Genomic DNA, 12846 nt, shown 5'->3' with positions numbered 1-12846 from the left:
CAAATATTAGACTGAATCTCTTTGCAACATACGGAGATGCTCATGTGGTTGAAGCTCGCTTTAAATATAGTGTCATAGTTGCCCATCATTTAAATGACAGGTGAAAATATGTTTCACAGACAGTACAGATTACACTCAGATGGACCCCTTCACAGAGCTATTTCAGCCAATCACTTTACTCCAATTGTTCGCGTTTGAAGTCGACAGAACGCTGCTCGCATGCCTAGCTGGTCATTAAAATGACAGGTGAAGACATGTTTCGAAAGGCTTATTAAAGACCCATCACGTACAGTGGTGCGAAATCTCTCAAAAAGAAATGTTTCCAGTTTCGCATGTACATATATGTGAGACTGTTGCATGTACAGTGATCACAGAATTGTGTGATACTGTGCACATCTGCCAAATATTATGAAATAATATGCCTTCCCTCACTACTGTCACATTTTATACTCCGTCACAGATGTATAATGTATTTCTAAATATGGAACTCCGTGGCAATTATAAAAAAAACACTATAACCAATAATACTGCTACTGTGGCTGTGGAGAATAAGAGTGCCTTGGCACTCTCCCAAACCTCCCAACTCCGGCGTGCAGAGATTTGGAACACCGATGTGAAGGGAGTTAAGGTGTGGGCCAGTGACGTGATCTTGTCACTGGCTGTGCCCAAATAGGGCGGGCAATGGCATGCCCAAATTACTGCTCTCTGTAGGGCCTTAATGCCCATTTGGTGATTCGCTAATGCTTTGTTTATGGGGGACAGTTCCCTGATTTCCCCCAAAGCAGTACACTAGGGAACTAAGTCAAGATTGTGCTGTCAAAATTGGGATGGTTTTGAGGCCTGCTATTCGTTATTGTACACGCACTATAATATGATCCTTCTTTCCCAGCACTTGTTTATATAGCTTGCACTCCACCGTTTCGTAGTAGTAAGGGGAGAGGGGAGCGATTAGTTGCTCAGTAATTTTTTTTTATTATACTTATGCCCATAGTATTCTGATGTGTATTTCTATATAATTAACTGCTGAATCTCTTTAAATTTATGCTGCTATTTCAATGACAAAAAGATGTATATTTCATCTTTGTGATATTATAATTGTTATTATAAATATTTTTTTATTGAGAACAAATCTAGCAATGGATAGTAATTAAATCTTCTAAGAATGTTTTGACAAATTACCTGGGAAGTAGAGTCTACTTACCGCCACTGACCTAACCAGCGCTGTGAAGGGCCGCTCTCATTGGCTGAGAGTATTCTTAAACAGTGTGACTAGTTAATCTTGGAGGGTGCCAGGGCAGTCCTGGAACCATAACCACTACAACAAGTGCTTCTTTAAATCTAATAGCACCTTGGAGATCTCCACAATAATAATACCGGTACTTACCATAATATGCAATGTGTATGAGTGCATCACAGAGCTCCACGGCAATAATACTCATAGTAATATGCAATGTGTATGAGTGCATCACAGAGCTCCACAGCAATAATACTCACCATAATATGCAATGTGTATGAGTGCATCACAGAGCTCCACAGCAATAATACTCATAGTAATATGCAATGTGTATGAGTGCATCACAGAGCTCCACTGCAATAATACTCACAGTAATGTGCAATGTATGTGAGCACGACAGAGCTTCTGCCGTTCACCAAAGACGCGGCAAGGGAACCTCAGGTAAGTGGAATCGTAACCGTGCACTGCATATGTGAGTCTCAAAAAGTTCCATAGCAATAAAACGCAGAGTAGTACATTGAAAAGGGACACTCCACTCGCCTGCTCTGGCCTATTTTATCAACGTCATTAATCCTGTTAGTAACTCTAACCGTCCGGTTATCAAGCAGACATTGCTGCGGAATATGTTGGCGCTATAAAATCAACTGTAATTTCCTACTTCACCGCTATTGCCGCGCATGTGTCGTGTGTCTGTGCTAATGACTTCACAGCGAGGAGACTCTCCCAGCGCAGGAATAATTTTTTTACATTTTTTTTTTAAAGGTTTTAAACTGGGACCCAGTAATCTAAATACAAAAAGCAAAGCTCTAATTTAAAATAATAAACCAAAATAAATTAAAAAAAATATATATAAAATTCTATGATTTTATTTTTATTTTCTCCCACAAACTGAGTCTGTGGCAATAACTTACTTTGTCTTATCATTTTGGCCTTCTGGTGTACTCCAGCCTTGACCACACCTGCTGGGCACTTAGTGTGGGTGACTGTTCACTTGTACAGAAGGTAGATTGATTATATAATTTCCTTCATCATTATTCTTAAAAGTAAAAATGTATCCAATCCTGTCCTGGTCCCCACATTCAATATTAAAAAAATTAAATAAAGCTGCATTTCACTGCCTGGGCCAAGTTCTCCCCTCAGCCCGAACCTCCTCCGCTAGAGTTACTCCTCCTAGCTGGAAGGGAAGGGATGTAGGCGGGTGGTCATTTCATATGAAATCAACCAATGAAGAGGCACTTTTCGACCTCATATACTTTGATTAGTATTTACTTAATGGGCAAAATTAAAAAGAAATCGAATCATATGAAATTGGTCGCGTTGTTTGGCATGTAATGGCCCCAGGGGAGCGAATGGGCGACACGGCGGAGGGGGTTTTGCCGCCACTAGACATTTTTCACCACAATGCTATGCGTGCTGCAGTTAGATATCCAATAGGCACAGCATCAATATTGCCCACCTCTGGCATGTTTCAGAAGGAAGTTTATAAGAAGAGTTTTAAAGATTTAAAATGTAAATATCTGTACATTTCTCTTACATCATTCTTTAGAGTGAGTTTCCTTACTTTTAAACACATGTTGAGCATTTAAAGGGTTACTTGAGATATTAAAGGTAATACCAAAACTTCAAACTCATTATCTTGCAAGAAACATTGCTATGGCAATCTAAATGCATACAGCAACTCAATAGGGACCTTCCATATTATTTTTTTTATTATTATTATTAAAGTGCTATTTCAAAGCAATTTAAAAATAAAAATGATATAAAAGCAGATACTGGCATCGAGGGGGTAAGTGAAATATGAAATGACTACTGTAACAACGTTTGCAAACCTTGAGAACTTGTTTTTTGTTTTTTTTAAACATTTATTATATTTTACATTGAAATAAATACATCAGATATTCATATTATCTTATACCCTCAGTGCTCACAGTTTGAAATATATCCGTTATTTAGATGGTTTAGGATTATGTGCTTATTATGAAGTTTCGTTATGAGCTCTTCAGTTGCTGGGAAATTCGATAAAAAAAAAAAGAATATATATATATTTGTCAACCGCCTTGAAACCAGATTTACAAAATACAGTGATGCAACACCCAAAGCCTATACAGTACGCTGTTATGGTGTTTATAGTGTCCTAACAAATTAAGTTTAAGTACTGTCTTAAAATGCAAACTCTCCTGCCAGAGTCAAGGCAAACCTTTGGAGGGATACTTGTGCGTCTCTAAAACCTTGTACACTATCAGGGTTTCTCAATGCAATTTGAATTGCTTGGAATTTAAAAGAACACTCCAGTGCTCAAATACAATAAATACATATATATATAAATCACAGTTTAGAATGCATATTTAATTGGTGGTACATCTAAAAACAACTTGTATAATCTGAAGATCTCCTGTCTGCACCCTTTGCAAGCCCTCCCCTTCTAACCCCGCCCAGACTTTCTGTGGCTGTCCAATCACAGACTTCCCAATGCAGCCTAAATGAGAAGTCTTTGCAAAGCAGGTGCTCTGAGCAATTGCTGCCTCTTGAGTTTATCTCCACTGAGCTACCTAAACCAGGAAGTAACAGGACCGGTTATCTAAAGGACTGCCAGGGGGGTGTAACAAGGTTAATTTATAAAAGTACGAATTTCTATTGAACTTTGCAGTTTTCATAAAATAAAAAAATAAAAAAAAAAGGACACACTCTTCACACACAGAGCATCTCGACAAGCTGTATTCGAAAAAACCGTTTACATTTTAGGCCACAATAGCCAAATTTGGAAAAAATCAGGGATTTTAATTTGATCATTTTGGTCTAAAATTTTAAATTCACTTAGATTTTTCAGATAATAAAAATTTAAGTTAAACCCCAACCAGTGTTTTCATAAGAAAGAAAAGGTTTATTTTTTGTCATTGGTGATATTCAGTGGAATGAGTGCAAGCCAGGGTAAGTGGTAAGATTTAAATTCACGTTTGCGTAACACTTGTCATATGACTTGAGGTTTGACTTGATTTTGGCAGGTGAGATTTAACTTTGCAGTCGTTCAATCTTAATGGACTCCTTTTAAGATCTTCTCGAGTTCTCTCCCTTCATGCTGACATTTAAAGGACCACTTCAGCTTAATGAGGTGGTCTGGGTGCCAGGTCCTTCTAGGGTTAACCCATTTTTTCATAAACATAGCAGTTTCAGAGAAACTGCTATGTTTATGAATGGGTTAAGCCTTCCCCCTATGTCCTCTAGTGGCTGTCTCATTGACAGCCGCTAGAGGCGCTTGCGTGCTTCTCACTGTGATTTTCACAGTGAGAGCACGCAAGCGTCCATAGGAAAGCATTATGAATGCTTTCCTATGTGACCGGCTGAATGCGCGCGCAGCTCTTGCCGCGCGTGCGCATTCAGCCGACGGGGAGGAGAAGAGGAGGATCGGAGGAGGAGAGCAGGAGGAGATCTCTCCGCCCAGCGCTGGAAAAAGGTAAGTTTTTACCCCTTTCCCCTTTCCAGAGCCGGGCGGGAGGGGGTCCCTGAGGGTGGGGGCACCCTCAGGGCACTCTAGTGCCAGGAAAACGAGTATGCTTTCCTGGCACTAGAGTGGTCCTTTAAAGGGACACTAAAGTCACCAGAAAAACTACAGCTTAATGTAATTGTTCTGGTGAGTATAATCATTGCCTTCAGGCATTTTCAGAAAAAAGGCAGTGTTTACATTGCCCCTAATGACACCTCCAAGTGGCCACTCCTCAAATGGCCACTGGAGGGGCTTCCTGGCTCAGTGCTGCCGTTCAACGTTCCCACGCTCTGCATGGGGACGCTGAATTTTCCTCATAGAGATGCATTCATTCAATGCATCTCTATGAGGAGGTGCTGATTGGCCAAAACAGTGTTTGGCCCCTTCCCTTCCCTATTTCAGCCAATCCAGTGCTTTCCCCATGGGAATACATGCCTGTGTTCCTGACCCTATAGTGTTCCGTTAAGCGATCCTTGCTCGGGACCACATGCTTAGCCGACCAAAGATGACACTGTTTCGCCTGCCAATGATGACTGATGTCATTGCAATATGCATGCACTGTCATTCAAAGCAATGCGATCTCTGGTCAAGTAAGTGTTTGCTCGCAGCCGACAATATTTTAATTAGCAGTGCTCACAGAAACAGAGAACTAATCGTGTTTTGGACATTGCACAAGTAACACTTCACTATGATTATTAGTACACGATAAATGTAAGTCTGAGAATTGCAGTTAGAATTTTTTTCCCTTATTTTATTTTGACAGATACGCAGTGTATTTGAAATTATGTAAATTTCGCTGTACTTTCCTTGTGAGGAAAGCACAAGTCTGATTTGCATGTTTCTTTCATCTTTACTTTTCATTTTGAAAAATGATGTATATAGAGTAATATAGATATCAAAGGAAATCGTGAGACACAGACTGGGTTACTAAGAAATCTAATTACCGGGGCAAAGTTCTAAAAGTGGAGCAGTCGTCATGGAGACCAATGGGCTGTTCCGGGTGATGGCTCCAAATTTAGAATAGCTTATTATACATGGGAACATGACAATTTTATTGGTGTCCAGGGCAATTGGGCCACTACTTTTAGTATTTATTTTTTTTGCTGCACCTTTCAATTTGTGGGGGTATAATTAAAATAGGAATACTTTTTTGTGTGTCTGACCCTATACTGCACCTTTAACCTTGGCAGATGATAAGGCTGGGGTTAAATAAATCAGAGTGTTGTGTTTATGTACTTTTAAATAACCACATTGTAGGTACTGGAGAAAGTAAGGTTTTAATTCCACCAAAAGCACATTTATACAATTTCTAGCGTTTCGGAATATGCAAGAGCGCATACTGGTAAGAATCAACGTTTTCTCTGATTTCTCAAAACAAAATTCAACTATAGTAACTAATACGGCATATAAAACAGTGAATGTAATATAAGAAAAGAACAATATTTGTTTGATTTTTGTTTTCTTTTTGTACAATAAATTCTTTGAAAACAATAACAACGTACAAATACAGAATCTAAAAAAAAAAAAAAAAACCATTAACAACAACAAATAAAAGGATATGAAAATGGGAAAATTCATTAAATGGGTTTTGGCAGTGCTGACACCCCCTAGGGTCTGGTCTGTTCTCGGATTAACTTTATGGCAAAGAGAGCAATGTAACTTGGCAGATGTGTGTGCGTGTTTACCGTCTTCTCGAAGGTTAGGCTAATCCCAGTATGTTTATAATGTTCTATCACATAGTCTTTTATAAAGACTGCTTCAAATATTATTGCCCTGAAACATCAAGCAGCCTGTTCCTTGTTCAAATTGCTAATTTAGTTTGTATGCATAGATTTATTTTCAGTTTTTTTCCTTTTTTTCCCCCAGAGTCGCCTTCCTGGTATCAAAGTGAAATATCTCTTCCTGGTGTGGTTGGGCATTTTCGTAGGAAGTTGGGTGATGTACGTCCATTATTCGTCCTACTCCGAACTTTGCCGAGGGCATGTGTGCCGTATGATTATTGTAAGTTTCTCATAAGTGTTTATTTTTATGTTTTTCTTTGTTTTGTAATGCATATGTGGTGTTTGCCCGTGCTATGGTCAAAACCAGAGCTTATTCATTCTACCTGTCCACATTTCCTGGTCTTTTATTGCAGCCTTATAAAAAAGCCTGCAATGACCTGATCAGGTATCGCCACTATGTAGCAATTCAATCAGAATCCTTGAATAATACATGCTTTGTTTTAGTTCAGTGTTCACTTGCCTTTAAGCTTAGCAGACATTAATGTCTATGGTCATTTTTGAAAACACATCTGTGGTCGAGTATGGCTATAGTTAAAGTATAGCGTGTGTTAAGAGCCCTTGAAAATTCGAGTTGGGCCGTGTAGCCTTATAAAATGTTTATCATTTTCTGACAAAATAATAGCGTGCAACCGTCTTACAGCGCAGAGCAATCATCCGCAATCCACTTTATCAAGAGTTTTTTTTTTTTTTTTTTGAGGAAATTAAACGGCATCGAACATCAAAAGATTTCCTAGAGAGGCAATGATTTCTCCCAGTCATCTTTTGTTGAAAAAGGGAATCTAATCTTTTGTTAAAAGCATCTTTTTTTTTTTAATATATTTTTAAACTGTAGTGTTTACTGTTATTATGAACACAAGACTGGGAGAGATTGTTAGGAGCTAGAAAGAACTGAAATGTGTGTACAAAATGGTACTTAAAGCTTAAAGAAAAATGACAAGTCCATTAAAGGGACACTCCATAACAATGTGTAATCGTTCTGTAGATCATGACTGTCAGACCTTCCGGCATTCGCTAACCGTGGACTTCCGGGTTCTCGGAGCGCGGCCACTCCCCCTCCTATGACGTGGTCGTTCCCAGGGTTCATAGAGAGTCCGCGTCAACACCACAGTGCTGGATCAACTCGAAAGCTCCCGCGAACTTCAAACTGAATATTTACTTCTACTGTGTATCGGACCCGGACTGTTTAATCATTTACCCTCCTTCTCCTCTCCTACGACCTCGGACTGTTTTTGGATATTCTCTTGCCTGCTGCAACCTCGATTCTCTGTGGAATCTCCATCACCAATTTGGATTATCACTCCTTCATAAGTTAAGTAAACCAGATTGGCTCAACTTAATATACAACCATCCTAAATCTAAGTGGTTCGCTATCTGCTCCACATCAACTCATAATCTTGTTTCCAACACCTACTTATTAATTATCTGCATCCTAATTTGGAACTTATCGCTGGTTGTGCTAAATTTACCTTATCCTAAAACAACTTCAAACACCGCTGCTGGTTATAACCTGCCAGGAATTAAAGAGACAGTTCAATTTGATTATCTTTTTTTATTTAAAGTAATAAACATTATCAAACTCAGAAATCTGCAGTTGTTTCCATCTTATCAACAATTGAGCGTTACAGATTGATCCAGCCTAATTAATGGATACAGCAGATCTCACTTCTGAAATCACCAGATTAAACCAAAGGGTGGATACTCTCACTCAAGGCATGCAAGATCTACAGATCACCAATGAAAGAATCCTTACTTATGTAAGGGACTTGCAAACCCATACTCCTCACACAGTTACACACTCGGCTAGTGACCCTGCTGTCTCCAACCCCGAAAAATTCTCTGGAGACAGGTCCCAATACCGAGAGTTCATCAATTCCTGCAAGTTGTTGATTGCATTAAAACCCCGATCATATCCCACAGAAAGATCTAAAGTTTGTTCTGTTATTTCATTTTTGAGAGGTGAACCCATGGCCTGGGCTCATTCCTTTCTTGAGAATGATGATCCCATATTGGATTCTCTGGATGAATTCTTTGAAGCCATGTCTCTCCTTTACGAAGACCCAAACAAACAAGCGACTGCAGATTTAACCATTAGAACACTGCAGCAAAGAAACCGGCCTGTTGAAGATTACATTGCTGAATTCAAACGATGGGCACCTGATACTCAGTGGAATGACATAACTCTACGTAACCAGTTCCGTATTGGGTTATCTGAAGCTGTCAAAGATGAGCTCTCCAGAACTGAACTACCTACTACACTAAATACACTTATTCAACTGTCAATCAGTATCGACAGAAGACTTAGGGAAAGAAAAGCTGAGAAATCACTCACTAGCTCTCTATGGAAAAAACCCTTCACCTCTTCAAAGGCACCGGAGAAACCTATAACTCCCGCTGAACCTATGGAAATAGGGGTTGTGAGAAGTCCTCTTACTCCAGAAGAGAGAACCAGAAGAAGACAACTGAACCTCTGCATGTACTGTGCTTCGCAAGAACATGTTGTCCCAGACTGTCCCCTATTGAAACGTCCAAGAGGCGGTAAGCATGGTTCTACCACGACTATAATGAGTGTACTTCCTTCTAAACCAACCTCTCATTTTTCCTCTGTCTCTCTCATATTACAGTGGGACAAAGAAAGAATTACGACTAAGGCCATTATTGACTCCGGTGCTAATGGGGTGTTCCTGGACTCATCCTTTGTTACAAAAAATAAAATTCCTTGTGTTCAAAAACGTAATTCCGTCTCTGTCAGAGTTATTGATGGCTCCTTAATCTCCTCGGGGCCCATTCGCCTTGAAACTGTCCCTTTAAGGACTACTACTAATTATCTCCATTCTGAATTTCTTGTTTTTGATGTCATAAATTCTCCTCTTTATCCTATAATATTAGGGATAGACTGGTTACGGACTCACAACCCACTTATTACCTGGGCTCCTTTCTCTCTCACGTTTAACTCTGCATATTGCCAGAGAACATGTCTACAGCACATCCCCATTTTGCATGTTACTAGGGAATCCACTATACCTTCCATCTATTCAGAGTTCGCTGATGTGTTCAGTAAAAAGGAAGCAGAGACACTTCCTCCTCATCGACCCTATGATTGTCCGATTGACCTTGTTCCTGGTGCTCCTATCCCTTTTGGACATATTTATCCCCTCTCTGAATCAGAGCTAAAAACCCTCAAGGAATACCTAGATGAAAACCTCCGGAAGGGGTTCATTAGACCTTCCTGTTCACCAGCCGCTTCCAGCATGTTTTTTGTAAGAAACAAGGACCAGACTATTCGGCCAATCATCGATTACAGGTCTTTAAATAAAATAACTATCAAGAATCGTTACCCTCTTCCCCTGATCAATGAGTTGATTGAAAGATTAAGAACAGCTACCATCTACACTAAACTTGACCTTCGTGGGGCATATAACCTTGTTAGAATCAAAGCCAATGATGAATGGAAAACGGCGTTCAGAACCCGATATGGTCTTTACGAATATCTTGTCATGCCCTTCGGGCTATGTAACGCCCCTGCAACCTTTCAGCATTTCATTAACGATATCTTCCGAGATCTCCTAGACGTTTGTGTCATCATTTACTTAGATGATATTCTCATCTACTCCAACAACCTTGAAGAACACAGAAAACACGTGAGATGGGTATTATCCAGATTAAGAACACACAAATTATACGCAAAACCAGAAAAATGTATATTTGAAGTCAATGAAATCACTTTTTTGGGATATGTTATCTCCCCTCATTCAATAAGTATGGATACCTCCAAAATAGATTGCATTGTCAACTGGTCTACTCCTACTAATACTAAAGACTTACAACGTTTTCTGGGATTTGCCAACTTCTATAGGAAGTTCATTAAAAATTACTCCAAGGTTGCTCATCCCCTCAACCTGCTCAATAGCAGTAAACGGTCCTTTGCTTGGAACGAAGAGGCTCAAGCAGCCTTTGATGAATTAAAACGGAGATTCACAAGTGCACCCATTCTTCAACTACCTAATCCTGCTTTTCTCTACGTCATGGAAACGGATGCTTCTGATACAGCTATCGGGGCTGTCCTCTCTCAACACCAAACGCCTCAAGATCCTCTCCATCCAGTAGCTTTTTTTTCACGATCCTTGTCTCCTGCTGAACGAAATTATCCTGTAGGAGAAAAAGAGTTATTAAGTATTAAAGCTGCATTCGAAAACTGGCGTCACATACTTGAAGACACACGCACTCCTGTAATTGTTTATACCGACCATAGGAACCTCGAATATCTTCATTCCAACAAAACTCTCTCTGCCAGACAAGTACGCTGGAATCTTTTCTTTTCCCGTTTCAATTTTCAAATCATCTACAGACCTGGATCCAGAAATAAAAAGGCAGATGCCCTGTCCAGAATTCACCAAGATCTTCCTGTAAACGAAACTCAACCTCCTAAAATCATAGGTATTATTTCGTCATTAACTGATGATATTAAACATCTCAAAGAAGAAGATCTTGAACTTCCCAAACAAGGCAATCTATCAAAAAAGGACGGTTTGTACTACTTCAAGGACAGGTTATACATTCCTCCCTTGTTTAGGAATAAAATACTCTCCTTGATTCATGATTCCCCTCTGGCTGGTCATCCCGGTACAAGAAAAACACTGGAGCTGTCTAAAAGATATTACTGGTGGCCTCGCCAGGACAGAACCATAGAATCTTATGTAAAAAACTGCCCAACCTGTCTGAGATCAAAATCTGACCATCATCCGCCATTCGGTCAATTACTGAGCCTACCTGTTCCAGAAAGACCTTGGCAGTCCATCTCAATGGATTTCTTGGTAGAACTCCCTCCTTCGCAACATCATACCACCATTCTGGTAGTGGTAGACCGTTTCACCAAAATGTCCCATTTTATTCCTTTAAAGAAATTACCCTCTTCATCTGAACTTGCAAAAGTATTCATCAACAACATCGTGAAACTCCATGGTCTTCCTGAAGAAATCATATCAGACAGAGGAACACAGTTCACCTCCAAATTCTGGAATGAGATGTGTTCCTCCCTCAACATTCAACGTAAATTATCTTCAGCCTATCATCCTCAAACCAACGGACAAACAGAGAGAGTTAACCAATGTCTTGAACAATACTTGCGGTGTTATTGCTCTCATTTACAAGATGATTGGATCACGTGGTTACCAATGGCAGAGTTCTCTTACAACAACTCGGTACATACTAGTAGCAAAATGACTCCATTCTTCTCAAATTTTGGATTCCATCCTTCTTCATTCCCCGATCAAGGACTTCCTTCTTCTAATCCATACGTCTCCAACCATAACTCGTTCATGTCTGCCCTCTTCCTCAGGTTACGTGATAACCTTAAAAATGCATCAGCTGCTCAGAAAAAGTTTTTTGATACTGGTAGACGACCTTCCCCTACTTACAAGGTTGGTGATCTAGTATGGCTCTCTTCAAAAAACATTGTTACCAACCGTCCCTCAAAGAAACTAAGTTCACTCTTCCTTGGCCCTTTTCGTATATTGTCACTCATCAACGAAAACGTGGTTAGATTGAAACTTCCACCTACCATGAAACTACATCCAGTCTTCCATGTGTCATTGCTTAAACCACACCACTCCGACCCTTTCCAAAGGGATGTTCTTACTACTCCTGATCCCATTCTGGTGCAAGGTGAAGAGGAATACGAGGTACAGAGGATTCTCGACTCACGAATCCATCGTGGTTCCTTACAATATCTTGTCCGGTGGAAGGGCTACGGAGTTGACGAAGACTCATGGGTGTCGTCCTCCGCGGTGCATGCTCGTCGACTTATCAACGCGTACCATGCTCGCTACCCATCCAGACCTCGTTGACAGCATCCGGTGGCTGCTTCTTATGAGGGGGGTTCTGTCAGACCTTCCGGCATTCGCTAACCGTGGACTTCCGGGTTCTCGGAGCGCGGCCACTCCCCCTCCTATGACGTGGTCGTTCCCAGGGTTCATAGAGAGTCCGCGTCAACACCACAGTGCTGGATCAACTCGAAAGCTCCCGCGAACTTCAAACTGAATATTTACTTCTACTGTGTATCGGACCCGGACTGTTTAATCATTTACCCTCCTTCTCCTCTCCTACGACCTCGGACTGTTTTTGGATATTCTCTTGCCTGCTGCAACCTCGATTCTCTGTGGAATCTCCATCACCAATTTGGATTATCACTCCTTCATAAGTTAAGTAAACCAGATTGGCTCAACTTAATATACAACCATCCTAAATCTAAGTGGTTCGCTATCTGCTCCACATCAACTCATAATCTTGTTTCCAACACCTACTTATTAATTATCTGCATCCTAATTTGGAACTTATCGCTGGTTGTGCTAAAT

The 12846-nt window shown here is 40.3% G+C and overlaps 1 protein-coding gene across 1 annotated transcript in view; it reads left to right on the top strand.

The window, feature by feature from the left end:
* The window catches only part of DIPK1B (divergent protein kinase domain 1B), a 101880-nt gene that overhangs the window by 40928 nt on the left and 48106 nt on the right, over nt 1-12846 (top strand). The window contains exon 2 of the mRNA XM_063432859.1: nt 6582-6716. Within this exon, the coding sequence (XP_063288929.1) occupies nt 6582-6716 (135 nt within the window). The remainder of the gene's footprint in view (nt 1-6581; nt 6717-12846) is intronic.

This window comes from Pelobates fuscus, chromosome 9 (assembly GCF_036172605.1).
Source record: "Pelobates fuscus isolate aPelFus1 chromosome 9, aPelFus1.pri, whole genome shotgun sequence".
Classification (NCBI taxonomy): domain Eukaryota; kingdom Metazoa; phylum Chordata; class Amphibia; order Anura; family Pelobatidae; genus Pelobates; species Pelobates fuscus.
Note: the sequence above shows the minus strand (reverse complement) of the source record. Positions and strands in the feature narration are given on the sequence as shown.